Source organism: Myotis yumanensis, unplaced genomic scaffold (genome assembly GCF_028538775.1).
Source record: "Myotis yumanensis isolate MYYU_CA2020_CCGP unplaced genomic scaffold, mMyoYum1.0.hap1 SCAF_12, whole genome shotgun sequence".
Taxonomy (NCBI): Eukaryota; Metazoa; Chordata; class Mammalia; order Chiroptera; family Vespertilionidae; genus Myotis; species Myotis yumanensis.
In genome coordinates this window covers 44,705,454-44,732,960 of record NW_027223763.1, presented here as the reverse complement: position 1 = coordinate 44,732,960, position 27,507 = coordinate 44,705,454, and the positions used below count along the sequence as shown (strand labels likewise).

The window sequence follows — 27,507 nt, the reverse complement described above, 5'->3', positions numbered from 1 at the left end:
GTTGTGACCCAACCATAAAATTATTTTCGTTGCTACTTCCTAACTGTAATGTTGCTACTGTTATGAATCGTAATGTAAATATCTGATATGCAGGATGGTCTTAGGCGACCCCTGTGAAAGGGTCGCTCGACCGCCAAAGGGGTCACGACCCACAGGTTGAGAACCGCTGTTCTAATCAGATGGACCTTTTAGAAAGGACTTGGAAACAGGTGTTGCCGGGCCATCAGCTGTCTGAAATATAAAGCCCGCCTGGCTCCGTCTCTCCTTTCCTATCATCACGGGTTTCCACCAGCACCGGTAGGTGCACCCGGACTCGGAACCAAGGTGTGCTGCTTCTGCACGTGAGAAGAGCGAGCTCACCGGCTCCCCTCAGAGATTACCTGTCTGGTGAACTGCTTGCCTAACAAGGTCTTAAATTTCAGACTCGTGACGTGCAACCTGAGTGCTGAGCAGAGCTGTGGCGCTCTCATAAGGTGTCTTCTGTTGTCGGAGTGCACGACCGGACCGGCGGGCCGGGCGCTCGGCCTCCCCGAGCAATCCGTCAGCTGGTGCTGCCACTGCTGCAAGTCAATAGCATCAGGCACACAGCTGTCAGAGATGAAGCAGGGACGAGCAGAGAGCTTAATGAAATTTTATTTTGAAAATATGGCAAGAGTCTAAGGCACTTCAAACATTTAAATACATATAAGACCATGGTAAGTGTGACATGGTATAAAGGAATCCATAAATACGTGGAGAACTACGCCATGTTTCTCTAGAGGCGAATATGTAGCCAATTCCTCTAACACAATTCAACCTTTATCATCAGGTAATAGAGTTGTGCAATTATTAATAAAAAAATATGGTACTGTTACATGTAGTTCTTCATGTCTTTTATTACCATGGAATATAAAAGTTGAAAATACTGTGTCACTTTCATATAGATACCTTTTATATAAAAAGTCATATAATACATCCACCAAGATAAAACCAACTGAAAAGCTTTCCTTTTGTACGTGTTATACTTTTTAAAGAGTTCCATCTTTTCATTTTAACCCAGAAACCTACCAGCCCAGGCCCAAGTTGCTGATGACCAAAGTCACCTCAACTTGCTTTAGAATAATGAAGACAAAAAAAACATCAACAAAACCATCCTGGAATGGAATTTCTGAAGAGCTTTCCAATCGTTCCACGCCAGTCAATATAAACACTGGAGGAGAAATTGGAAACACTGTGCCAGTGAGAACCTGACACTCTCAGCAGGGGTTGTGGGGGCGGGTGGAGAGAAGGCGCAGAAGTTGCCCGCTCAGGTCAGGTGACAGTTTCCTACGACTGTTCATAACGGAGCAGAGACTCAACAGCAACAGCGACTGGGGTCAAGTGTGCCCTCCACAGAGGGAAGATGGCCAGGAGGGAGGTGGTGAGTGCCCGCCGGCAATCTCTCGCTGGCTCAGCTTCCACCGTGACAGCTCCAGCCTTCGGTCCTTGGCCTTTTGCGTCCTGTTTGCTGGTGAGCTCAGGCACAACATGCATACATTCAGTATCTGTCACCCCAACAGGAACAGTTAGCAGCTTAATGGTGGCATGTAAATGGATGGCTATTTGTACAGAAATCAATCAAAAGAACCTCGGTGGGTGGGACCAGGAGATGTCTTCCTTCCAAGCCGAGGGGTGCCCTAGAGACCAGGAAAGGAAAAAAATGGGGGTTAGTATGTGACCTCAGGCAGGTGTGTCCTCTGTGACATAGGAACTCGGTCCACCATAGCTGACAACCACTGGTGAGCCAGAGCGGAAGCTGGAACACAGAACACAGGTCCGCCAGCAGGAGGCGCTCAGGAGCCAGCTGCGCTCAGCAGTGCTGTGACCAGCTGTCCCTGGGAAGTCGACTTCCTGCTAAGAGTGGACTCTGGGACCACAGGCTGCTATTCACACTATCTGCATTACAAGAAATGGCGGGAACATGGCGGTATGTGTTAGCTGGCTGGGGATGTGCCATTTGAATAATTCCGCCCAGAATAAGTCCTTCATATGAGGGTGTGAGAGTGTGTGTCCCCTGAGGACAAGCAGGAGTCCCTTCTCCGCTGTGCTAACCATTAGCACTCCTGGCCTTTCGGTTTGGGGTAAAAGTGATGGAGTCTTAAGTTCCAGACTAAAACTTCCATTTTCAGAATCCTCAGAAAACTCCCTCTCGTCAACTCCCAGAGGAAGGGGCCCACCTGTCTGGTGGATTTCAGCCTCCTAACAAATGCCAAACGCACAACACTGACCGGAGACTGGGCTTTGGCGAAGTTGACGTGGGCATAGAGGAGGACGGCGATGTCCTTGTGTCCTGCTTCCAGAGCGATCGAAAGCGCGGTGCTGCCATCCTTAAAGATGAAAAGAACGAGCCAGGTTGGATTTCTCAGACGTCCAGACAGCCAGAGGTAACAAAACAAAACACCCTCCAGTAACTGACATGGTCCCCCAAATCTAGCCATTGGTTCAGTCCTTTAAAAGGGAACTTCTCGACCTCGACGCGCTAAGCTCTACAAATACAAGGACGAATGAGGCACAGGCCGCACCCTAAGGAAATCACAGTCAACAGGACCGTCACCCGTTCCCCTGTCTTGGCCTCACAGTGGTTAGTGTACAGGCCTGCACACTGTGGGCCCTGGACAATGCAGGCTGCCCGTGGAGAAGTCTCATTCAACCACTGTGCCCACCAGTGGGGGACAGTAGGAGATGGAGGTAGAAACATATTTTAATTTTTTCCCCCTTGTAATTACAAATGAGCAGCAGGCATGTACCATGGTGTATGTTTTGACATCTTGCCTAAGGTCTCTTAATTTTCCTCTTGGGGAGAGAGCTGGTCCTGCATCCCTAACCACCCTGTGGGATGTGTGAGTAACATCAATGCAGAAGCACTGAATCCTGCTGGCTTGCAAGCCATGTATCTTATGGGGTCCTGGCTGTGTGGCTCAAGTGGTTAGAGTGACATCCAGATATGCCAAGATTGCAGGTTTGATTCCTGGTCAGGGCACATACAAGAATTAACCAATGAATGCACAAATAAGTGGAATAGCAAGTTGATGGCTCTCTCTCTCTCTCCCTCCCTCCCTCCCTCCCTCCCTCCCTCCCTCCCTCCCTCCCCTCTTCCTCCTTCCCCACTATCGAAACTCAAAAGTAATTTTTATAAAAGAAATGTATCTTATGGAAATATGTGGAAAACACTACATATGGGAAAGAAAAATTGTCAGTAAAATGTTTGGTTTCTATTAAACATTTAGATGGATATAAAAGAGCATCAAGGCAAAAAACACCACAACTTAGTTTCTGTCTAGGATTGGAATAAAGATGCCTCCCACTCCCTCAAGGATGAGGAAGTAGACGATTAGCTGGTGACCAGGATGTCTGGAAGTCACTGTGGCTCTAGGGCCTCGTATTACTACATCCACAAGCTGTTCTTTGCTGAAAGAGAGTAGAAGCAAAAGCCAACCAACAAAAACCAAGACACACGGAACACAGTGTTCTTGAGGGAACAGGTTGGAAACGCTCCCTCTGCTCGGGTGGAGGTGAGGGAATGAGGTGGGACTGCGGTTCCGCTCCTGTGCAGCCACCGCGCCTGCCAATCCCCGCACTGGCTGCTCTTCCTGCTGCCTGGGGCCCACCGGGACCTGAGGTTCAGTGCAAAGAAGGATGTTTTTTCCCCTCTCACTTTTTAGTGTTTCCAGTTAGAGGAAGCTCTGGCCCCAACCTGTGCTCCACAGAGATAAACTTTTCAAAACAGAGCCAACCCAGCCCGACCTCTATGACCCCTGGACCTTTCAACCCTGTCACCACCCAAATGTTAGTTCCTATGAGAGAAGCAGCTTTCCTTAGGAGGCTCCCAGTCAAGGTTTATCTGGAAGTGGGGACAGCTTAGCACCTGCGAGAGGAGATTAGAACAGTGATGGTGGACCAGCCCAAGCAGGAGTGGAAAGATGTTAAGGGGGCCAAGACCGGCCAGCTCCCCCGGCTGATGCAACGTCACTCCCGTGGGCCCTGGTGACGGGCACACCTGCCTTTACTTCATTTCCCTGGGGAAGTGTTTCACTATAGTAATATCGGTTCTAGTCACCCAATAACCCCAACTGGTAGTGGCTGGGAATCCGGATTTCCAACCAGGCCGGGGACCTGGTCCTCTCAGTGGACTTAGAAGTTGCCTACATCTGATTCTGTATGTAAATCTGTTCATTCCCCTTTAATAGGCTGGTTCTCGTGCCTGCCCAGCACCTCCTTCCTTTAGTAAATTTGGGGGTGAGGTCCATTTACCACTCGGCCTTTGGCTTTAGTTAATGGAGTATTAGTTGGCACACAATAAATGCTGCCAAGCTGGGCCATGAAGCGAGGTGGCCTGGGTGGCAACACAAATCCTCAAGGAGAATCAAGGAGGATTTGTTTTCTGCCCCCGGCCAAGCAGCACTCACAGAGCTCCCCTGCCTGCCCCCCCCCCCCGCCCCCCCCGTGGCCTTGTGGGCCCCGGGCCCCAGGGAGATGCTCACGTTGTCCTCCAGATGGCCGTTGCAGCCGGGCTGGGCCAGCAGCAGCTTGACGATCTCCACGTGCCCGTGCTCGCTGGCACACATCAGGGCGGTGGAACCCTCGTCGTCCTGGATGTTCACGTCAGCACCACAGGCCAGCAGGCCCTTCACCATGTCTATCCGCCCATGGCTGACCGCCAGCATGAGGGCTGTCTGTCCTGCCTGTGCAGAGAAATGGCAGTGAACTTCAGAAGTGCATACCGGGCTGGCAGGGTGTGGCCTATGGCGGGGGGGGGGGGGGGGGGAGGGAGTGTGGTGACAGAGGGGAAAAAATGGACGTGGGAGCATGCGGGTGGAGGCAGGCATGGAGCAATCAGCTTCTCATGAGCGATGAGCTAAGTTAATATGTTAGATCATAACGTATCGAGTCAGTTTTTCCCTTTAGCTTGGAGGCTCTGTCTCATTATATCCAGGAGCTGGAAAGTCAGCAGATGGTTAACCACTATGAACACATCTGAACTAGGGGCACCCGGCATGCAGACACTAGTCACCTGGTCGATGCAGGGACTCGCAGTCACCGATACGCAGGCTGACCTACAGTTTACATGCACACGGCTCCAAACAGAGGCAAAGGACGGAGAAGTTTCCAGTGGGAAGTTTAGGCCAGTATTTCATTGTGCGCTTGGTTGTCCAGGGGTCGTCTAGGGCTGCCAGGTGGCCACGTGGACTCGGGGCTGGGCCAGTGAGTGAGTGCTCAGTGGTGGGAGGGGGTGTGGGAAGCCGTGCAGGTCAGAGCTGTGCTAGCAAGCACGGACACGAACGAGCCTGGGAAGAAAGTGCGCTCACCTGGCTGGCTTTGGCGTTCACATCCCCACAGCCAAAGAGTTCTTCCACCACCCGCATGTCCTTCTCCGCTTCCACGGCGGCCAGGGCTGCCAGCATGATGGGGGTGTAGCCCGCCTTGTTCTGGTGATCCACGTTGCACACGTCTGCAGCGACAGGAGTCTTGTTTAGGGATAATTCATCTCCTAATAGGAACTGAAGGCATGGTGTTTGGAAGAACCCAATGACATGGCCTCAGGAGGTCCAAGTACAGGAGTGACTTGGAAGGAAATGCGAGGGGTGTTTTTACGTCACACAAAAAAATTATTATTTTTATTTCATGAGGCCAGGAGCTACAATGAGCTTTCAGAACACGTCTTGTTTGCGACTGGCGGCCGAACTGGAATCGCGCGGCTGTCTGGGAGGTTATTCTAAGGAATGGTTGCTGTGAAGGATAAACAATAATGTGGCGACTGGACATTGATCTGTGTTTAGGAAATCACTGCTGTGGAGTGAAGAAGGCAGTGAGAGCTACAACTGACAAGGATCTGTAAAGGCTTGTGCACAGAATCTGAATATGAAACCACGACTCATTCTGCGGCCCGGGCTTCACTCATCAGACGTGTGTGAGGCCCTTAGAAGCATAATTTCAATCACAGGACACCTACTCCGGGAATTGTGGTCTGAGAGCAAATGCAGTCAAGTCCCAAACTGCCAGGGACTAAGAGACCCTATAAACCAGACCTTTCCTATTTCTATAATTACTAAGAGGTCTTCTGGGGCGACATTATCCTCCAGGCCTTTTAAATTCCTTCCGCACTAATAAAATGAAAGGGATGGAGGATGCAGGAAAGACACTTGTGTGTGACCAAATGCAGTTAAAATGGTAGGCTGTTTCCATCACAGGGAGGAGGTACCATGAGAAGGTTCCCCGAGTTCTGAAACAACTGTACACCAGGGACATCTGGCATCTACAATAGTGCATATTTTTTAATGGAGGAAAGAAAGGAAAAGGCTGTGTGATGGAGAAGCAGGTGAGCAGACGTGCTCTGCGAGGCTCCTCAGCATCTGTGACGTTCAGTTCAAACACACTTTACGGAGCCACAATCTCTGTCTATAATGGTGATCAGTGAAAACTAAATCCAGCCCAGCCACACGGTGTGGTTCAGTGGTTGAGCGTCAACCCATGAACCCAGAGGTCCCTGGTTTGATTCCCGGTCACATGCCCAGGTTGAAGGCTGCATCCCCAGTAGGGGGCCTGCAGGAGGCAGCTGATCGATGATTCTATCCTTTTCCCTCCCTCTCTCTCTAAAATCAATAAAAACATATATATGCGATTAACCAAAGGCATCCAACAATGGAATTAACTAAAATCATTTAATTTACCAAAATATCTTGTCCACACAAAATATCCACGGCTAGGTTAAATCATCACTTTCAGGAGTAATCCTGTTTTTTGCTTTCCTGGATATTGTCCACTTCTCTGTTTAAACAATAACTAGGGCTGACAGTATCACCAGCTCTGTTTACGGTCTGGAAAGCCTGAAGGGAAGGCGGCTTGGAATTCCTCCCTGAAACACGGAAGCAGTTGTATCCTAACGTGGCCCCTATGCCGGGAACAAGCAAGCTTAGAAGAGAAAAATGGACAAATCTGCCTGGTTTCTTCCCTGCATTAATCCAACATCCACAAAACAGAGCAGAAAAAGTTGGGCTGCTGGGTCAAGCAGAAGCATAGGAAAACCGGGCAACTTTACAGCCATTTTCTAAATCAGCTGTCCACACTGTGTGTCCATTAACGACACCGAGGCACTGTGAACTCTGTCAGCCACATCACAGAAGTGGAAATAGGGATTTCAAAAATAAATCAAAATGAGCCTGGGGGTGGGGGGCAGGGGACAAAATGGGGGGAAATCTGCAATAGTGTCAACAATAAAATAAATAACAAACAGATACATCAAAATGCTTTGGGAACTACATGCACCTCTGGGCTGCTCCATTTGAATAAGTTGAAAGCTCAGCATTTCTCAAAGGGGACCCTTCTATGTAGCAGCACCCCCTCGCTTCCTCTTTAATACATCCATTGGCAATAGTTTGAGATGGCAAGTTCCGGTTATAAACCAGAATCTCCACAATTCTCACGACTATGGTTCAGATTCAGGAGTGACACTTCCTTCATTCTATGCTGATTTTCCAATAACTGGGTGTATTTTGGCGGAAACGCGGATGATTCTACATAATCTATCACAGTGCCTTTGCTTGGTCCCCACACACCGCCCTGAGCCAGTTGGCTGGAGGTCGTGGAGCAATGCCAGAGGGAGCAGCCCAGCCTCCTGGGAGCCAACCGGCTACCCTTGCACGACTCCAGCAGCGGGAACGGCGGCCCAGGAATGCCCTTCGCTCACCACTCGCTCACATGCAGCTGAACTGCAGCAAGAATATCCTCCAAACCTCCTCGCGACACCGATCTGGAGTCCGTCACCCTGTTTCGTTTCCGCGCCACGCCTCCCACGCGGAGTCAGGCGCTCCCTGCCTCACCATGTGGAGGAGCAATGGGGAGGATTGCAGGATGGCACAGCATGGAGGCGCTGACCAAGCACCCTGGACGGGCGCCCTTAGAGAGGAGCCCGCAGCCACGTACCTGCGTCCAGGAGCAGCTTGACGATCTCGAAGTTGGAGTGCGACACGCTGTAGTGCAGGGCCGTGTTACCGTTGCCGTCTGCCATGTTGATGACATGGCGCAGGACCTCGGGGGACACGGCCGCGAAGGCCGCCAGGTAGTCCCCCACCATGGCCGGGACCGCCGACTTCTGGCTGGACACGCGGAACCACTCGTGCTGCAGGGTGTTCAGGCAGAACCGCTGCCAAAACACCAGGCGAGGCCGTTAGTGCTTCTATTTATAGACTCCCTGGGACCCAGCTGGAAGCCCAAGGAACCAGCCTTGTATGGCCAAAGCCCATGCTGTTAGCACTGGCTGTAGAAACAGCAGCAAAACCCAGAGCCCCAAGAGAGGCCTCAACTTCCACATGGATTGTCATCCCTCCTGATTCTAAACTCAAACATATTCTGACTTCTCTAAGAGGCCACAGAGCCCTGTACAAGAGTTCACATTCTGGCTCTGCTCCTTAGGGGCTGTTTAAGACCCTGGGGAAGACACTCATCCTGTGCCTCAGTGTCCTCGTCTGCAAAATGGGAACAATAAACATACCTCCCCTCCACAGTGTTGGTGGCGAGAATGACTGAAGCAATACAGGTAAAACTCTGAGGCCTGGCTCTAGTTATTACGGAACTATGAACATTATGCAGTTATGCTGGCCGTGCAAATGACTTTCATAGTAATTGGGACAGAAGGAATTACTTAACCCACACTTAATTATGCTGCTCAGCTCCTTCAACATCTCCACAGCGTGAGGCTGGGAGACCATAAGTACGTAGCCAGCTCAATCCCCACGCCAATATTAAAGACATGTTCAGCCACGGAAAGCGAGGAAAAAGCAGATCTGGGACAAATTACATTTCCCAGGAGGTTCATCTGCTTTTGGTCATCAGCCCCACTCGCCTCCCCGCTTTGGGTGTGGACACATGACATGTTCTTCATGGATGAGCAGGTCAAACTTGCACCGCATGAAGTTCAAGGTAGACGGGTCACAGCCAGTCCTGGTGATAGGGATAACTACACTTTTTTCACGGGCCCTCTTTCATACGAGTGTACCATTCATCTGTGCTTTGCTTCTCTTTACAAGATTAAAAATATATCAAAGAAAGATGGAAAGTCTATGTCAAAAGAAACAGAATCCAAGAAGTCCTCTTTCTATAGGCAGGTTGAGATTGTAGAGCTTCCACCTCTATCTTCTTGCCACTGATGATTCAGTTTTAGCCCATTCAACCACATTTTTGGTCACTCATTGAAAGGGGTCCTGGCCAAGAAAGAATTATTCTATTTTTTTTTCTATTTTTCTGCTCCCGCTTTTTCCTTCCCCTCCCCCCCTCCCTCTTTTACATATTCAGATTTCTATTTCCTTGGCATTATAACACGAAAGGAAGGGGAATTATGTCCTCTGGTTATCCTAGCTCTGTTACTGCTAAATATCCAGTGTCCTATAGGGTTATATGGCCCCTGACATTGTGACCATTCATATGTCCACTACTTTTCACAGCACAATACTTTAAACACTTTTGCACTAAAGAAATATTCAATGAACAAAAATGTACTGATCACGGAATGTGCGCCCGACACTATGCTTGGCAATCTGGGGTCATAGAAATGTGAAAACTTCCCGGAAGACCACATGGCCTAGTATGCTGAGCCAGATTAAAGAAAAAATATATTATGGCTAAAAAATCAGGGGCCTGAAAGCACCAGTTTTAAGTTCAATTTAAATGTAGTGGGAAATAGTAACACTGTAGTGATGTTTCATGGTTTCGCTATTTGTGACAAAGGTTCAGACCGGCATTTAGTGCATCACTGATAGAGTCCAGCATGTAGTCAATGTCCGCCCCTTGGCCAGGAATTTTATGGAGTATTTCCTTCCGTAAACGTCACTGCCACACTCCTCTCAGGACACTGACTGAATGTCAGGACTTGGCTGGCTCTGATGAAGTTTAAGTCTCCGTAGCAGCATACACAAATATGAGACACCATCCTTTTTTTTTTTTTTAAATACCATATACTAAGGTTATGTGATTTAGTTTGGATAAAAACAAAAGCCCTAACTGGTTTGGCTCAGTGGATAGAGTGTCAGACTGCAGACTGAAGGGTCCCAGGTTGGATTCTGGTCAAGGGCATGTACCTTGGTTGCAGGCACATCCCCAGTAGGGGGTGTGCATGAGGCAGCTGATCGATGTTTCTCTCTCATCGATGTTTCTAACTCTCTGTCCCTCTCCCTTCCCCTCTGTAAAAAATCAATAAAATATATTAAAGAAAAAAAGAAACAAATATTTCAATATCCTATTAAAAAAACAAAACAAAAAAACATGAACCAGTACTCAAGACAGGTATAATCTAGCCCCAGCACTAACTAGTAGCTGCCACTCTAGACAAGACTTATAATCTTTTGGGCTTTGGTTAAAGCAGGATGAACCAGAATAGAGGCCTCGTAGGCACACGCCCATGCACTTCTCACGCCTGTGACAGTCACCACCAGTTCTTCAGATTGTGCTTGTTGTACAGGAAGGAAATCTAGTTGCCTCTCCAGGGTTAGATCATTCCTTAAATCCCTTCTAGCCCTAAACATTTTGGTTTCATAACTCTCTAATGCTGTGAGGCTTATAAATCAACTCTCTCACTAGCTGCTGACTTAAGTTAACCAGCATAAAATTTCCTATTAAATCTAATGCTAAAATGCAAAGATTCAGCTGCGCATTACTATCTAAAACAACACAAAAAACTACATTTTCTCAGCACACTGAACAGAGCTGTCAACACGAGGGCTGGTCTGACCTAGGAAAGCAGCCACACATCGACCTCACCAACGCAGGAGAGGGCGACAGACTTGGCAATGGGTCGGATTCACCACTGCCACGGGAACGCGGCTCTGTCCCACATCTGCCACTCGCGCTGACTACGGCAACCATCAGCCTCTCTGCTGTTTGCTTCTGAATCTCTCAGACTGTGGGATGACGACAGTGCAGTTATTTCTAAGTTTAAAAATAGTGGCAGCCTGCATTCCACACCGGAACATAATATGCAGTTTCATAATTGAAAGGAATGCTGACCTTGGCCCAGATAGGTTTTTTCTTTAAAAAAAAAACAACAAAAAAAAACAAACCCACACATATGCTAACATAAAAAAAAACATCTGGGATGCTGCTACCTGGATCACAAGGTTTTGTAAGTAGAAGCAGAACTCGCAGAAAGGTGCCGAGTGACTGCAATCAGCCCTGCCTTCCACGTGCAAGTATGCCTCACAGATGCACCGCCCCCGGGAAAAGTACAGGGTCGAGGAGGAGATGTGAGATTGGGCCTCCGGGAACGGCTCACAGTGTGACCCAGGGAGCGGGGCAGCAGGATGCTCGCCCTGCCCACACAGGCTAGAGATAGTCTGGAGGCAAGCATGCTGGCAACAACAACAACTCAGGGACAGGCCACAGCTGCCGTGACCAGCGTGTCCACGCAGCACTGTGCACAGACTGGGGACAGTGACTGTAGATCAGACTCACCATATCCTTGCTGGTCAAAGCTTTGGGGTCATTTATGTTATTTTTCAGTAAGTTGCATGCGGACAACATCTTTTCACTTAATTCATACCTGAAAGGGGGGAAAAATAAAAAGAAAGCAGCTCACAATTGGCCATGAAAGGAAAGGCATTTTTATCTCAGACTCTGTAACACTTTAACAGACAAGAGGCCCCACGCCGAGCCAAGCTCACTGCTCGGTACAAGGTGCTTCCCTGGAGGTAGTCCAGGCGTCCCTAGCTGGCCAAGGGCTGATGCTATGATACAGAGCTAACGCCTCCAACCAGAGATCACCAGAGAGCATGGCTTTTCATGAGAGTAGCTTTAGGCCTCATCAGTTTGAATTGTATGACATTACTGTGGAAGAACATTTGGATATTTTTCACTCCTTTTGTTCTGAGTTCTTAAAAGTATTTCTTATTCTTATGGGGTTGAAGAGGCCTGAATTACCACATACCCATTACACCGACCAGTAAACCACACGTCTGAACTCACATTTGGTGACCCAGGATGTGTTTGTTGAACCCACGTGAAGTGTAAACTTAAAAATCAGAGGACATATGATATATACATTATATCTCAATAAAGCTGTTAAAAAATCAGATGACAAGACATCGCGCCATTTGAAAATACTTGGACATATAAACTAAAAGTACTTACCTTGTCTTAATACAGTTAAGCTTTCACTTGCCAAATTTAAAAAAAGGCAAGCTTTCTAAAATGTTCTATTTATTGCATCACATAGTGAAAAACCACACTGAAATTTCCATCTGTTCATTCTCTCTTGTTTTATAGGCACTGATGCTGTATTTACTAAGTCTTTAAAATTTACTACATTTTGTGTGCATGTTTCAGCCAACCAGTGTTTACTTGATATTTCAGCTGCTGTTTATGATATTTCCAAAAACCATTCTTGCAGTGTTCCCGATCACTCAGTGCACAACCAAAAATAGCCATGTGACCGGTTACATCACCTTTACAGTAAATGTGATCTTTGGTTGAGGCCAAGAAACTGTCCCTCTCACACACAACGCTCCTGTGAGAACAGTACTGAGAAGTGTATCAGGATAAATGACTAGCCATAACCGGTTTGGCTCAGTGGATAGAGCGTTGGCCTGCGGACTGAGGGGTCCCAGGTTCGATTCCGGTCAAGGGCATGTACCTTGGTTGAGGGCACATCCCGGGTAGGAGGTGTGCAGGAGGCAGCTGATCGATGTTTCTCTCTCATCGATGTTTCTAACTCTCTATCCCTCTCCCTTCCTTTCTGTAAAAAAATCAATAAAATATATATTTTTAAAAAAGATAAATGACTAATGGTAAAATCTAAAACCTTAAAAGAAATGTGCTGACACAAAGCATTCTAACATGCTTTTAAATACAAGGCGAGTTGTTCAAACAATGGAAACCTTAGAGGCGCTAATAGCTCTGTGGATGGTGGCTCCAAGTACACCATTAGATGACAAATACTTAAAGTTGAAGGAAATAAAGGTGACCAAAAACATCAAGTCGTTCTCTTTGCTACTGTAAGAGATCTGAGAGTGATCACCTTCTTCTACACTGGTACTTATCAATATCACGACAAGATGTATGCATCTCTGAGGAACAGATCAAGTTTAGCTTTCCTTTGGAGATTGAAAAGACTAATAAACAAATGGATACAACTGCAAAATCTCCTAAACGGCCAACTCTATTGCCAAAGTACATTAAACGTGGGAGGGGTGAAGGGAGGGGAGGGGAATGTACCACACCTCTCTCTGATTTCCACCTTCTCAGGTTCACATTCTTGAACCTGCATTTCATCTTCCACCCTGGCGGACCTGCAACCTTCCACATCAACTGCATGGTGCCCTGCCGCCGTTCCCCGAGTGTCTTCGTCCTCCTCGTCCTCCTCCTCTTCCTCGGGAGGGTACTCAATGACATCACACTCATCCTCTGACTCGGAAGAAGAGCTTTCCTCTGAGCTGGAATCATCACTTGAAGTTGTCTCATACCTAGGTGGCAATCGGGAGTTCAGGAGATGCAAGGTGTGCCCATCAAGACCCAGTGACAGAAACGTCTATGAAGGGAACGCTGCGGACTGACTCCAGAAGTCTCACCAGTGTGTTTAGACCCTATACCAAGCATGTCAAACTTGCAACCGGTGGGCCGCATGCCTCGTTTATTTAACATGCTTGCCCTACACTGAGCAGTCCAAAGTAAGGTCTATTTAAAAGCCTGGTAGTTCTGAATAGGTTCTGACTTAAGAGGGATAACCTGCATTACCAACTGGTATACCACTTGTAGGAAAAATATGTTATATATATATATACACACATACACACACACCAGAGGCCCGATGCACGAAATTCATGCAAGGGGCTTCGGCCCTCGCAGCCCTGGCTTTGTCCGGAAGGTCGTTCCGCTGTCCGGTCTAATTTGCATATTACACTTTTGTTACTATAGATAGAGAGCACCTCTTGCTTAGTATAAATCTCAGGAAACTTTATCATATAAGAACTAGGTCTGCAGTTGTTCATTTTTTCTATCCTTTCACTATAGATTGATTTGATTTAATGGTTGGAAGACAAAGAGGCTTAGCTATTTACTTGTGCCAATTAGAAGAGAAGGAACAAACAACTAGTAAACATTCTATTGAGAAAGCAAAGAACTGACAGCAGGACTGGTTTGCTCTTCGGGGGCGAGGCCCTACAGTTTTGTCTGCAAACACGGAGCGCCAAGCGAAAACCACCCATTTTGAAGGAGTGGGCAACTCTCGCTGGCCACGGAGTGACGCCCTCAGTCTCTTTCTGTTTGTGTCTGAGTTCAGATACGGGTAAGTACAAGGTGTCCAACAGTGCAGGAAACCTGCTACTTTTGTTTGAAGACTATTCTTTTTTTTTTTCAGGTCAAAGGTGAGAAGATGTAAATGGCTCAGCTTCATCAGGTTTCCTTTCAAGAGTGACATATCCTAAAAAGATAGCAAGAGGGGGAGAGGAGAGAAGCCCGAGTGCCCCCTTCTTAGGAGGGAGTCTTCCATCACCAAGACGCGGCGGCATCCCAGGCTGGGCGCCTTTGGATATGACTCGAGTAGGCAGGAGGCAAAGGAGACAGAAAGACCACGTATAAATGCTGGTACCACCATCTTTCCTTACCCTCCATTAATGCCAACAAACTGGAGATTCTTTTTCGCTCCATTCGAATCTCTGTTGCCATCTTTCTTCTTCATGATGGACTTCAGCGTACTTTCATTACTTGCACATACTGTGAAAACATAAATCAAGGCGATAAAAATTTACGTAACTCATACCCATACAAGTTCAGTGAATAGGTAATCTTTCTTCACATACACTTAGTTTTTCCCCCCTCATTCATGTAAATACAGACCTTGGCATCTATATATGAGAAGCCTGCACAACTCATTGGAAAACTGTGTGCATGCAAAAAAAAATTCAAAGTTCCATTTAATAATGTTCTTTATGGAAAAGAAAAACCATTAGTACTTCCAGACATAACAAAAGCAGCGACAACTAGCGTGTGTATCAGACTTCACTGTTTATAAAGTGATGTCGTGTCTCATTTGATCTTCAAAAACCACTTCGGCACTAAAATAAGGGTTATTATTATAACTTTTCTTCAGCTGAAATAACCTGGGGAAAATATATGCCTTCCAGACTGTGAAAGAGTGAAACACTGTTTAAAATATTTTCTACTTCATAACATCAGGTGAGTTTTCTTAAAGGGACCACAGAGCTCTTTCTTTAGTAATCCTAAAGCTCTGCTAGGTCTGCCTCCAGGTGAGTTTATAAGGCACAGGGACACCAGGTTGGAACGCGGGCGCCGCCGGCCTGGAATGCTGATGCTGGGAAGGACTGGGCGGGAGGAAGGTTACCGTAGAGGCCAGCAGCTATCTGGTCATCTGTCAGGTTCACTGCAGACAGCGTGTTTTCCTGAGCGGGGAAGGTGTCCTGGCTGCAGACGGGCTCTCCTTCTGTGAACCCCACCTCCCGTCCATGTCGGGATGTCTGCGTATTTAACGGTCCTCCTGACTGTAGGCCTCCACACCTACAGGTGTATTCCAAATTACTTCCTGTCAGGAAGGAGAAGGGTAGAGAAGTGTGTAATGCTGGAACCAAACAAAATGGGCTAAACGGTTGAAAAATAAAAAGATTCTTGCAACTCATCATTTTCTTAAGTGCACCACCCCCCGCCCCCTCCCACCACCCCTCCCCCCGCAATTTCTTTTTGCATAAGTGGAACTATATCCAAGCCACCCACACGCAAACCCCCAAGGCCTTCTTGACTCTAAATCTTTTCCTTTATTAGTGTATCCGAAGCTTGTCATTCTCTCTGCTCGGGCTGCTACACCTAGCCTTATGCTGGGCCACCGGCATAGCATCCTGACAGGCCCACTTCCTCCCCCCCCCCCGCCCCCTCCCGCATGCCGCTGAGAGCAACACTCCCGCTCAGCTCAAATCCCATCGTTACCTCAGCTAAAACGAAACCTAAAAAGTTCCCCATCACTCAGGAAACACAGAGCCAGATATTCTAGATCATCTGCAACCTGGCACCAAGGTTCCTCTCCAAGTTTACTTCCCTCTATACCTGTGGTCCTTTCTGGGATGGGAACTGCATCCCAATAGATGGAACTACTTCCGATAGGCTCTTCTTCCACCTGGCATGCTCCTCTTCCCCACCTCCACATGGTCAAGCCCCCCCCCCCCCGGCATCATGTCCTCTTCTGAGCCTTCCCTCACCTCCCTAAAGAAAAATAACTTGTCTTTCTCTGAACTCTCACAGCCCATCCTTCATACCCTCTTACAGGATCTATAACACAAGGTACTGGGTGATTTGTGTGACCGAGTTAGACTCCCCTCTAGTCTGTAAATATTTTAAGGACACCAAACAATTCTAATCAACTTTGTTTCTCTCACCACATCTACCAGATTGCTTTTGTGTATGTTAGGTACTTAATATTTTTTTCTGACTGAAGCAGAAAAATTGGATGAAGTATTATGCAATTAATATATATAGGTACATCACAGAATTTTCAATATGGCTAACATGGGAAAATATTTACAATATATGGTTAAATGAGAAAAGCAGATATTAAAATTCTATGTATGGTATAATCCTATTAAAACATGTTAATATATTTTCACACAAAAACAGAAAAGTTATCTGAAAGCTATGATGATTTTAACTTTTCCCTGTGTCATTATTTTTCCTACAGTGAACATTGATTCACTGTGCACTTTTATCAAATGACTTAGCAATTTCATTTCTAGAAACTTTATACTGAAGATGTACAAAAAAAATAGGATAGTCCCAATTTCCATGGGGAAAACAATAAAAAGAGGTGAATATCACAGAGCGCCAGTAAGAAACAGATGCGATAAGTCTGGTACATTTATACAAAGAAATGTCATGCAGCCATTCAAAATGTTGATGTAGGTGGACATTTATTAACATAGAAAGATGAGCATAATGTGTTAATGAGTTTTAAAAATAGGCTATAAAGATTAAGATTACATGAGAATAAAACTAATAAAAATTTAATAAAATAGGCTATTTTGGTAAATAATTATATTTATATGAATACATATTAGAAAAAGTCTGGAAGGATATGCAACAAACCTATTTAACACTGTTTTTGTAAGGCTAAAGAATTATGGGTTTTTATAATCTTTTCTTCTTTGTGTCTCTATTTTCTCAATTATGCATTACAAACATAAGCTACTAGTACAACCACAAAATTGAAATCTACGCACAATAACGTCACATGATAAGAATTTGATCACAACATTCTTGAAAAGAAAAGCTTTGAAATCCCTTACCGTAGATTCTTAGAAGAAATTTAAGTACTGATTGCATTTTGATGCAATCAGAAGAAAAAGAACCATGATAGCCTATAAATCCGTTCTTGTCAAACTCCATTGTTCATAGGTTCATCTGGGGTATTTGTTAAATGCTGATTCCCAGGCACTTGCTGCCAGAAAATCATTCTATAGATCTGGGCATTTCTGACCACCCCCTACCCCCCTCACACACACACACACACACACTGACACATTCACAAGAGATTTTGATGCAGATGCCCCACTTTGGAAACTACTAGTTTAAAACAATACTGTAATTAAAAAAAAGGGGTAGAGGGAGGAAAAATGTTCAGTGTGAGAGATTATGAATTCTGAAGGCCAGGGAGGTTCAGTGACTTGAAGTCACCTTTTGTAATTCTGTGAACAGCACTTTGTCCACTAATCAACAACACAATGTTCCCTCCTCTAGCTCTGAAGGTACCTCCTGGTAATTCCTTTACAAACCCACCTCCCTCCTCAGCACACACATACAATACTGAATGCAGCTCTCCAAATGTTATTTAATGCCCCATAACCTGATGTGTCTCCCTGCAGCAAATATAAGATGTCTAAAATGCCTTTGACTTATTTTAAGCAAATAAACAAAACAGGGGATTTATCATCATTTATCTTCATTCCTCCTCCAAGTACATTCATCATTACTTTGAAATTACTACAGTAACCTCTAAAGTCTCCATAGTAAACCCTCAGGGCCAGAACACTCTTCCTAAAGAAACACCTTCAATAAGCATTTTCATAATCAAGAACAATGATTTTTAACATGCAAATACATTTATCATTATTATTATTATTGAAATCTTAAACATAAAAGTAGATGGTACAAGAAATCCCCATGTTCATGCAGCACTGGGGCAGCAGCTGGAAAGGTGCCAGAAACATCTAGGGAGAAACTGGACTGTCTGGGGGGAGGGTTGGAAGGGCAGCTTTTTTCCAGACAGAACTCCTGGCAGAAGCCACTGTTCCTTTGCTGAGCCCTCCCCCTACAGCTGGCAGGAGGGCACCACGTCTGAGTGTCTCTCTATTAACCTGCCTAACACTGTTACCCCTGTCCTGGTGAGACCATGCTCCATCCAACTTGCGGGCCCACCAAGCCAATTCCAGTGGCTTTTCCATACAAATGGCCTGTCTCAGTTCACATGCTACAGACTTTCTTAAAATCTCTCAAAGGTTCACAAACCCCAAATAAGCAGCATCTGGCTTTGGAGTGCCCCCAAACTCTTGCTAAACAGCCCACACCCGGCATGCTGGCAGCCAGCCTCAGTTCATAGTTTGGCCTTACCTGGGCACCTCCAATCCCAGCACATGTAGCAGCCATCTGCAGATCGCTTTGTAGCTCATGCCAGGTGGCTCCAGGCAGGGCACAGGAAGCGGCTGACCTTGGCCTGGCACCTCTCGGGAGACCAGAGCCAGCACACCTGGTGGACAGCTTCAGACCATGCTGAAGTACCACCCAACCACCTCCATGAGCGACACATTCAAGGGGCAGACTCCAAATGGGAGGACTCATTGGGAATCAGAGCTCTGCTGAAGTGAGCCCTTCTCTTGGCATGCCAGCAGCAATCAAGGCTCAACTACAACAGGAGTATGCATAAAGCCCACATGGGGGGGGGGGGGGGCGGGCTTGGGAGCACAAGTGGAATACCTACCTTGGGTGACCAAGAAGGCTACACCATTGGGCATACAGGATACCTACAGAGCCCATAGGCCACTTTACCAAGATTGGAAGACATAGCAGCTCTATCTAATACATAGAAACAAACACAACAAGACAGCCATAATGAGAGACAAAGAAACATGTCCCAAATGAAAGAAGAGGGGAAAAACTCCAGAAAAGAAATACATAAAATGGAGAGAAGCAATCTACCAGATGCAGAGTTCAAAACACTGGTTATAAGGATGTTCAATGAACTTAGAGGAAGAATAGATGAACTTGGCGAGAACCTCAACAAAGAGTTAACATAATAATGGAGGTAGAAAACATAAAAAAAGAATCAGTCAGAAACGAAGGATACACTAAGCTGAAATCAACAGTAGAGTAGATGAAAGAGAGGATCAAATCAGCAATTTGGAAGCCAAAGAATCGGAAAACCCCAATCAGAGCAGCAAAAAGAAAAAAGAATCCCCTCCAAAAAGAGGCCCTGGCCAGTGTGGCTCAGTTGGTTAGTCATCGTCCTGTGTACCAAAATGTTGCTGGTTCAATTCCCAGTCAGGGCACATGTCCAGGATGCTGGCTTGATCCCTGGTAGAGAGCATGCAGGAGATAGCAGATCGATGTTCTGCTCTCACATCGATGTTTCTCTTTCTCTCTCCCTCTCCCTTCCCCTCTGTTTAAAAATCAATAAAAATATTAAAAACAAACACCTTCCCCCTACCCCCCCAAAAAGGGAACAATGTAAGGAGCCTCTGGGGACAACTTCAAACATTCACATCATGGGGGTGCCAGGAGGAGAAGAGAGAGAGTAAGGAACTGAAAACCTATTTAAAAAAAAAAAAAAGATGGAAAATTTCCCTAACCTGGTGAAGGAAACAGACATATAAGTCCAGGAAGCACAGAGGGTTCAAAACAAGATAAACCCAAACAGGCCCACACCAGGTCACATCATAATTAGAATGCCAAAGATTAAAGACAAAGAGAGTCTTAAAAGCAGCAAGAGAAAAGCAGTTAGTTACTTACAAGACAGCTCCCATAAGACTGTTAGCTGATTCCTCAACAGCAACTTTACAGGCCAGAGGGGATTAGCACGAAATATTTAAAGTGATGAAAAGCAAGGACCTAAAACCAAAATTACTCTACCCAGCAAAGCTATCATTTAGAATCAAAGGACAGATAAAGAGCTGCTCAGACAAGAAAAAGGTAAAGGAGTTCACCACTACCAAACTAATATTACATGAAATATTAAAGGGTCTTCTATAAGAGGAAGAAAAAAAAAAGGATAAAAATATGAATAAAATGACAATAAAAACCTATCAACAATTACTTTAAATGCAAATGGATTAAATGCTCCAATCAAAAGATATATGGTGGCTGAATGGATAACAAAACAAGATCCTTACATATGCTGCCTACAAGAGACCCACTTCAGAACGAAAGACAAGACGCATAAAAACTGAAATTAAAGGGATGGAACAAGATATTTCATGAAAATGGATACAAACAAACGAAAGCTGAGGTAGCAATACTTATACCAGACAAAACATACTTTAAAACAAAGGCTATAACAAGAGACAACAAAGGACCCAGCAAGTCCACTGCTGGGTATTTATCCAAAGAATCCCCAAACACTAAATCGAAAAGACATCTATATGTTCTCTGAAGCATTATTTACAATAGCCATGATAGGGAAGCAGCCTATCAAAAGATGAATGGATGCCGAGGCCGGTTTGGCTCAGTGGATGGAGCGTCGGCCTGCGGACTGAAGGGTCCCAGGTTCGATTCCGGTCAAGGGCATGTACCTGGGTTGCAGGCACATCCCCAGTGGGAGATGTGCAGGAGGCAGCTGATCGATGTTTCTCTCTCATCGATGTTTCTGGCTCTCTATCTCTCTCCCTTCCTCTCTGTAAAAAATCAATAAAATATTAAAAAAAAAAAAGATGAATGGATAAAGAAGTTGTGCATATATTCAATGAAATAGGACTCAGCCATAAAAAAAAAAAAAAAAGAAATCTTGCCATTTGCATCAACATGAATAAACCTAGAGGGCATTGTACTGTGCAGACAAAGAAAGACAAATGCCATATGATTTCACTTATATATGGAATCTAAACAAAGTATATAAGCAGAACAGTAACAGGCTCATAGGGTAGATATGGAGAACATATTGTCATTTCCCAGATGGGAGAGGGGTTGGGTGGGGCTAGGTGAAAAAGTGAAGGGATTAAGAAGTACAAACTGGGAGTTACAGCATAGTTATGGGGATGTAAAGTAGAGTGTAGGGAATATAGTTAATAATACTGTAATAACTATGTATGGTGTTAGATGGGAACTAGATTTATTGAGGGTGATCACTTCATAAGATACATAATAAATGTCTAATCACTGGTTTGTACATCTAAAACTAATATAATATTGTACATCAACTGCAATTGAAAAATAAAAAAATTATTTATAAAAAAAGAAATCCCTGTGTTCACATCACCAGCTTCAACAATGATCAGAGCTATCTGGTCTCATCTTTACTTCCTCCACCCACTCAGAATTATTCTGAAGCAAGAGCTAGAGATCCTATCACTTGCATCCATAAATATTTTAGTATATATTCCTAAAACAAAGAGCTCTCAAAATAATTATAATGCTAAAACTATCAAACCTAAAAAAAAAAAGGATAATTTCTTAAAATTACCACATTATCTGGTCAGTATTCAAATCTGTCCAATGGTCTCTTATAAATTTTAATAGTGTTTAAATCAGAATCCCAGTCCTATACATCCATTGGCTGCTATGGTTTTTAAGCATTTTAATCCATAGGTTCTCTTTCTTTTTAAATACAGCTTTTAAAAATGTTTTAAAATGGAAGTATAATTTATATACAATAGAATGAAAAAACTTTAAGTGTAGAGTTGGTGAGTTTTGGTAAATGTCTGTGTAACCTCCCCCCAAATTAAGACACAGAACACTTCTAACCACCCAGTAAACCCACAACTCCCCTTCCTTCCAGATAATCTCCCTAGCCAAGGCAACGCTTCTCTACACAGCTTACCTTTGTAAACTAGGGCTTTCTAAGCCTTTTCCAATCAAGGCCCAACTGCTCAAGCAGGCACTGGAGGATACTTCTTGATGAGTGTGGATAGATTCTTCTTGCCTGTGGGATTTTTTTCCTGCTCAGCTACTACCGCCTACTCATTCAGAGTGGTCTAGTGACTTAATTACTCCCACTTCAGTGACCTTCTCTACTAGATTGTTCTACAGGCCTGCAATTTCGGCTGCCTTTGCCAGTTAAATTCTACCCACACTCTAACCAAGACTTGGCCCCAATTCTCTCTCCTCTATAGTTTTTTCCTATGACACGATTCCACTGACACCTCTTTTCTCCCCTCCTTGTCCTGACCAAAATATATCCTGCCCTCCGTTTTCTCTGTTTCATGTGAGTCTCCTCCTTGAGAATGTAAGCTTGAGTCTCTTCGTGCCATGTTCATATCTGGTGTGCTCTTCAGTGCTTAAAATAGCACCGGACAATAGAAAGCCTTTGGTAAGTGCCTATGTAATTCAACTGAAAGTCACGAGGATTCTGTATAGGCTGACTAGCAAAGGCAAAGAACAACATTAAATATTAAACCAATTCCCATTCACTGAAATCAGAGGGAATTTATAACCTTATTGACAGAAAATGTTTCTCAGATGGTACTGAAACTCTGACTGATCTTAAATGGTCCACAAACAGCAGTCTGGACTCATAAGACCCATTGTAGTTATAGGGCACACTAAGATCACACGTGCACTAGCATGAGACTGTGACAGATGACTGATGTGTTTAAGTAAAACACAGGGAAAGTGCAGCCAAGAAAGCCAGAAATAAAGCGGCCAAGAAAATTCAATGGCCTCAACCTCAGCCGCCTTTCAAAATCACCTGAGTTGGAGGTGGCACCTTTAAAAATACAGATGTAATGAACTATCTGCAGGTGGGCCTAAATATTAGTTAGTTTGTTTTTTAACAGCTCCCCAAGTGATTCTAATGAGCACCCAGGACTGAGAAGCACTGGATTAAATTAGCCAGTATAAAAACACAACTCGGCTGCTAAAAACAAGAGTTTAGACTTCCATCTGGTTTCAATCCATCAACTGGGATCATGTGAATTCTTAGGAATTACTGGTAATTTAGTTATTAACAGGCCTGGACCCCTAATGGTAGGAACCCATGACAAGCAGTAAATACGACCAAACAATACGGGCAAAACAACAGAAGTAACACGAAGCACCCTCAGAATTCTGGCCTAGATGCTCCAAACTCCCACCAAGTGGCAATGGTTTTCACCCGGGAAGTGAGTGAGCTGGGGAGTGGGCAACTTTGATCATGAACTCAAAATTGCCACAAAGGCCAATAAAGCACTAGCCTCATTTTATGACTTGACCAGATGTAATGACTAAGAGAGCAAGTGATAGAAAATGTGATTTTCTTCTTGAAAATAAGAACCACTTTGAAACATTAATTCGTATTCTCAAGTATACTTAGTGATGAATGTATGGATAGTTATACTAGCTCAGGCAAACTATAATGAAAAATAAGTAACCTGAAAACATTTTTTTTTTTTTTTTACTTTTTTTAGAAATGTTAAAAGCAAACTTATTTGGAAGAAAAATAATTCAATGAAAAATAGAACTGGAGGAGTTTTAAAGAGATCACCTTCTCCAGTTTCCTCTGAGATGTTTATTCACCCAGAATGGGTATTAATGCTAGTAAAGAGCAGTGTTTTGTTTCTAGATCTGTTGATTTTTAAAAATTTACTAAAATAGATTTTAAAAGTTGCTCTGTTCACACATTCCAGCTCTTCTGGCATGCTAACTCATATTTTTATTTTCAATGTCGAGTGCTTTCTGAAAACACAGCTAAGGAAAATTAACCATGTTACGGTGCCAATTTTGAGCTAGACACTGTGATATGATTTTTAAAGAACATTTAGCTTACTTGTCAAGAAGAGGTAGGACTGAAATTTCTGAATCATTACAGAGGCCACTCAATGATTTAGGTATTTTCACAAAGTATAAGAATTCAGAGGAATTTGAAATAGTACTTCTAGTTTTTCCAAGAAGAAAAGAGCTTGAACATGAATTCACCCTTGTCAGCCCACATGTGGGTTTGGGGAATAGACAGAGATTATTTATGAAGGATCACTTATTTTGGGTACCTTTTATGACTTTTTTTTTGGGGGGGGGGGGAGTATGTAGCTTTGGTGGAGAAGAGACAATCCCTTTCTGTTTCCAGGATCACCTCTCAAGCACTACCTGAATGCTACTACAGGTGGTCACCAACATAGTCAACTCGAACTGGAGATGAAAACTTACATGGCCAGAGCTGCAGTTTAATAATTTCTAGGGCCACTTTAATATTTTCTTGAGAAAATGCCAGACAGCTGTTATGAATGTATCTAAAAGTGGGTACTCAGAAATTAAAACGTTAGAGTAGATTAAGAATCAGATTCTTCCTCACCACAACCCCACCCACATCTAATTACACACAACCCAAGGCAACCCAGAAAACCCACACTGACAAGCTGCAGTAACTGAAGTTGGGTTGAGCAGATGTGCTCTGTTCCTCAGATACAGCTAAGGTCCTCCTCTGCTCCCTAAGCTCGTCCCCTCCCTTGCCTCAGAGAGCTGGATGCCAGCTGAACAATTCCAGCGCTGTGTACGTGCACACTATTTAGGGGCTAACATATACCACCAGAGGTAATCATTCATATTTCTGCTATATGTCTTGGCTTCCCAAGTCCTTCAAGGTATGGGACCACTTGCTCTCTTTGTTGCAGTGCCACACTTTGCATATAGTCGACGCTGACTGCATAATTATCAATTGACCCCAAAGGAGAAGGGTACAGAGCAGACTTGGGACATCTTTATTGAGATATGAGTAACTTGCTGTTTAGAAGAAGAATAAACAGCGGTAGCCATCATCCTCACTCAACAATCCCCTTTGTCATTTATGAATGGACGTCAGGGATTCAAAGCCATTTTGTTCTCACAAACCACTAATCTCTGTGCTTTGGCCAGAAATGAACTGCACATTTTAGGATTCATTCACAGTATAGGCGTCAAAGTAAACCTGCATCTTTTCCCCAGGCTGCACGTGCATTTCACTAGTACCCACTGAACACGATAAAGCATCAGTTTAGAAACCAGGAGGTCACGGTTTGATTCCCCCTCAGGCCCGGGGTTGCAGGCTCCGTCCTCAGTAAGGGGCGTGCAGGAGGCAGCCCATCAATGATTCTCTCTCATCTTTCCATCCCTCCCTCTCTCCCTTCCTCCCTTCTTCTCTGAAAAAAAAAAATATATATATATATATATGTATACACATATACATATATAATTTTTTTTTTAAGAGGAAGATTTTGAAATGTGTCAACTAAAGGGCTCACCAACAGGGTGAACAGATTTTAAACTCTGTAAAGGATTTTTCTCAGGACTGGAGTACTTTTCCCCAAGGTTTGAAACCGATCTAAAATTTCAATCCTTCTGAGGGTCACTATCCCCTTTGAGACTCTGATGAAAATTATGCACTTTCTTCATAAAAATTCCAAACACAAAAATGTTCATGAAGCTATGGACCCCAGGTTAAGAAGCCTCACTCTAAGGCTGTTTATTCCAACAATATTTCCCTGAAATAGGGCCTGGGTGTGCCTATAGGGTTGGTGATGGTGGTGGTGGATGACAGCAGGAAACCCATGAATTTTGGAAAAGTTCCCCAGCTGAATCTGATAGGCAGTCTGGTGAAGAGCTAGTTTCGCATAAAGATTCTGCTGACTGGCTTATTTCATTTAGCATAATGCTCTCCAGTTCCATCCATGCTGTGGCAAATGGTAAGAGTTCCTTCTTTTTTACAGCAGCGTAGTATTCCATGGTGTAGATGTACCACAGTTTTCTAATCCATTCATCTGTTGATGAGCACTTAGGCTGTTTCCAAATCTTAGCTATATAAGCCAGTCAGAGAAGGATAAATACCACATGATCACACTCATTTGTGGAATATAATGAACAACATAAACTGATGAACAAGGACTGATCCAGAGACGGAAAGGCACTGATTGGATTGTCGGGCCTTGGAGGGAAGATAGGGGAGGGTGGGGGTAAGGGCGAGAGATCAACCAAAGGACTTATATGCAAGCATATAGGCCCAACCAATAGACACGGACAACGGGGGTGGGGGTGGGGGTGAGGGCATGAGCGGGGGTGGGGGTGGGGTGGGTAGGGGATAACGTGGGGATAAGGACACATATGTAATATCTTAATCAATAAAAAATATATTTAAAAAAAAATTCTGCTGAAAGAGCCCCTTGCATGAAAAATCTAATGCATCCTTCTCATGACACAGAAGGACATGGAAGCCCAGTCTCTCCCTTTCTACAGTGATTCTCCAAGTTCCTGTACAGCCGGTACCAGAAGTCAGCTAACTACCTCATGCCAGTATACATATACTGCAGGGTGCCAACAATATTTTGTTTGGCTTATTCTGATGCTATTGTAGCACTAATTAAAAGACAATTATTATTTTAAAAAAATAGGTACCAGGACAAGTAACTGGTAATTATTTGAACTAGGAGAAAACTAACTAGAAATGGTATTTTGTAACAATTTATTTCCCTGCTTTGCTTTGGCTCACATCTCTCTGTCTACAAAACTGCTTTCACAATTATGGGAATGACTTCAAGTTCATAAACTTTTTAACAAACTTGAGATAATGAACAGAGCAAATGTGGAAGCTGATTTAAAACACAGTTCTTTTGTTTGAGTATGAGAGATGAATTTTCTATAACTCATGTGGCAGGCAGTTCAGTTCCACCATTATAGATAGTTTTGTTTGTGTTTCCTCAGAGACAGCTATAATATATTTAGAGTATTTGTAACTGCACGTCATTTGTCTAGAATTTTCTCTCCTGTTTCCTCTTCCAGAGAGAAAGAAAAAAATGAAAAGAAATATTAACCCACTCCTCAAACCAAAACAATCCAATTGATTTACAGGAAGCATAAGCATTCTTTTCCTAAGGTTTCTTTGATAACAGAAACTTATTTCTTCTTAAATTCTTAATTACAACCTACTTATCTACCTATAGAAATAATACATGGAAGTTCAATTGCTAGGAATGAAAAACATGTTTTATAAAACATGTCTATAAAAAGATGTTTTATAGAACATCTTTGGTCAGCACCAAATTCAGGAAAAATGTTTGTGATCTTTTACGTGACAAATGCATAGAATATGTATGATTCAACTTTTGTTTAAAAAAGTATGCATCCAAAATACAGCCCCACTCACATACACACTTGTGTACACCAAGCACACACGAGGTTACCCCCTGGGGGCGTGAGGGAGAGGCTGTCATTCTTTATTTATGGCCTTCTGAACCGCTATTTGTTATGAGCATATACTTGTTATAATTTTAAGAAAATGATAGTTTAGGCATAATAATGCTGCTAAAAAGAATGCTCTTGTGCATACAACAAGTTATACCCTCAAATCTTCAACCCTAGGCA

The 27,507-nt window shown here is 44.2% G+C and overlaps 1 protein-coding gene across 5 annotated transcripts in view; it reads right to left on the bottom strand.

Annotated features, from left to right (window-relative positions):
- Positions 1-617: 617 nt before the first annotated feature.
- The window catches only part of KANK1 (KN motif and ankyrin repeat domains 1), a 191,124-nt gene continuing 164,234 nt past the window's right edge, over positions 618-27,507 (bottom strand). For all 5 annotated transcript variants that reach the window (XM_070431552.1, XM_070431553.1, XM_070431555.1 and 2 more), the window contains 9 exons: positions 15,341-15,538; positions 14,604-14,712; positions 13,221-13,463; positions 11,458-11,545; positions 7,939-8,158; positions 5,325-5,467; positions 4,500-4,700; positions 2,247-2,345; positions 618-1,655 (listed from right to left, as the gene is read on the bottom strand). In XM_070431552.1, coding sequence (XP_070287653.1) covers positions 1,593-1,655; positions 2,247-2,345; positions 4,500-4,700; positions 5,325-5,467; positions 7,939-8,158; positions 11,458-11,545; positions 13,221-13,463; positions 14,604-14,712; positions 15,341-15,538 — 1,364 coding nt within the window. In that variant the 3' untranslated portion in view covers positions 618-1,592. The remainder of the gene's footprint in view (positions 1,656-2,246; positions 2,346-4,499; positions 4,701-5,324; positions 5,468-7,938; positions 8,159-11,457; positions 11,546-13,220; positions 13,464-14,603; positions 14,713-15,340; positions 15,539-27,507) is intronic.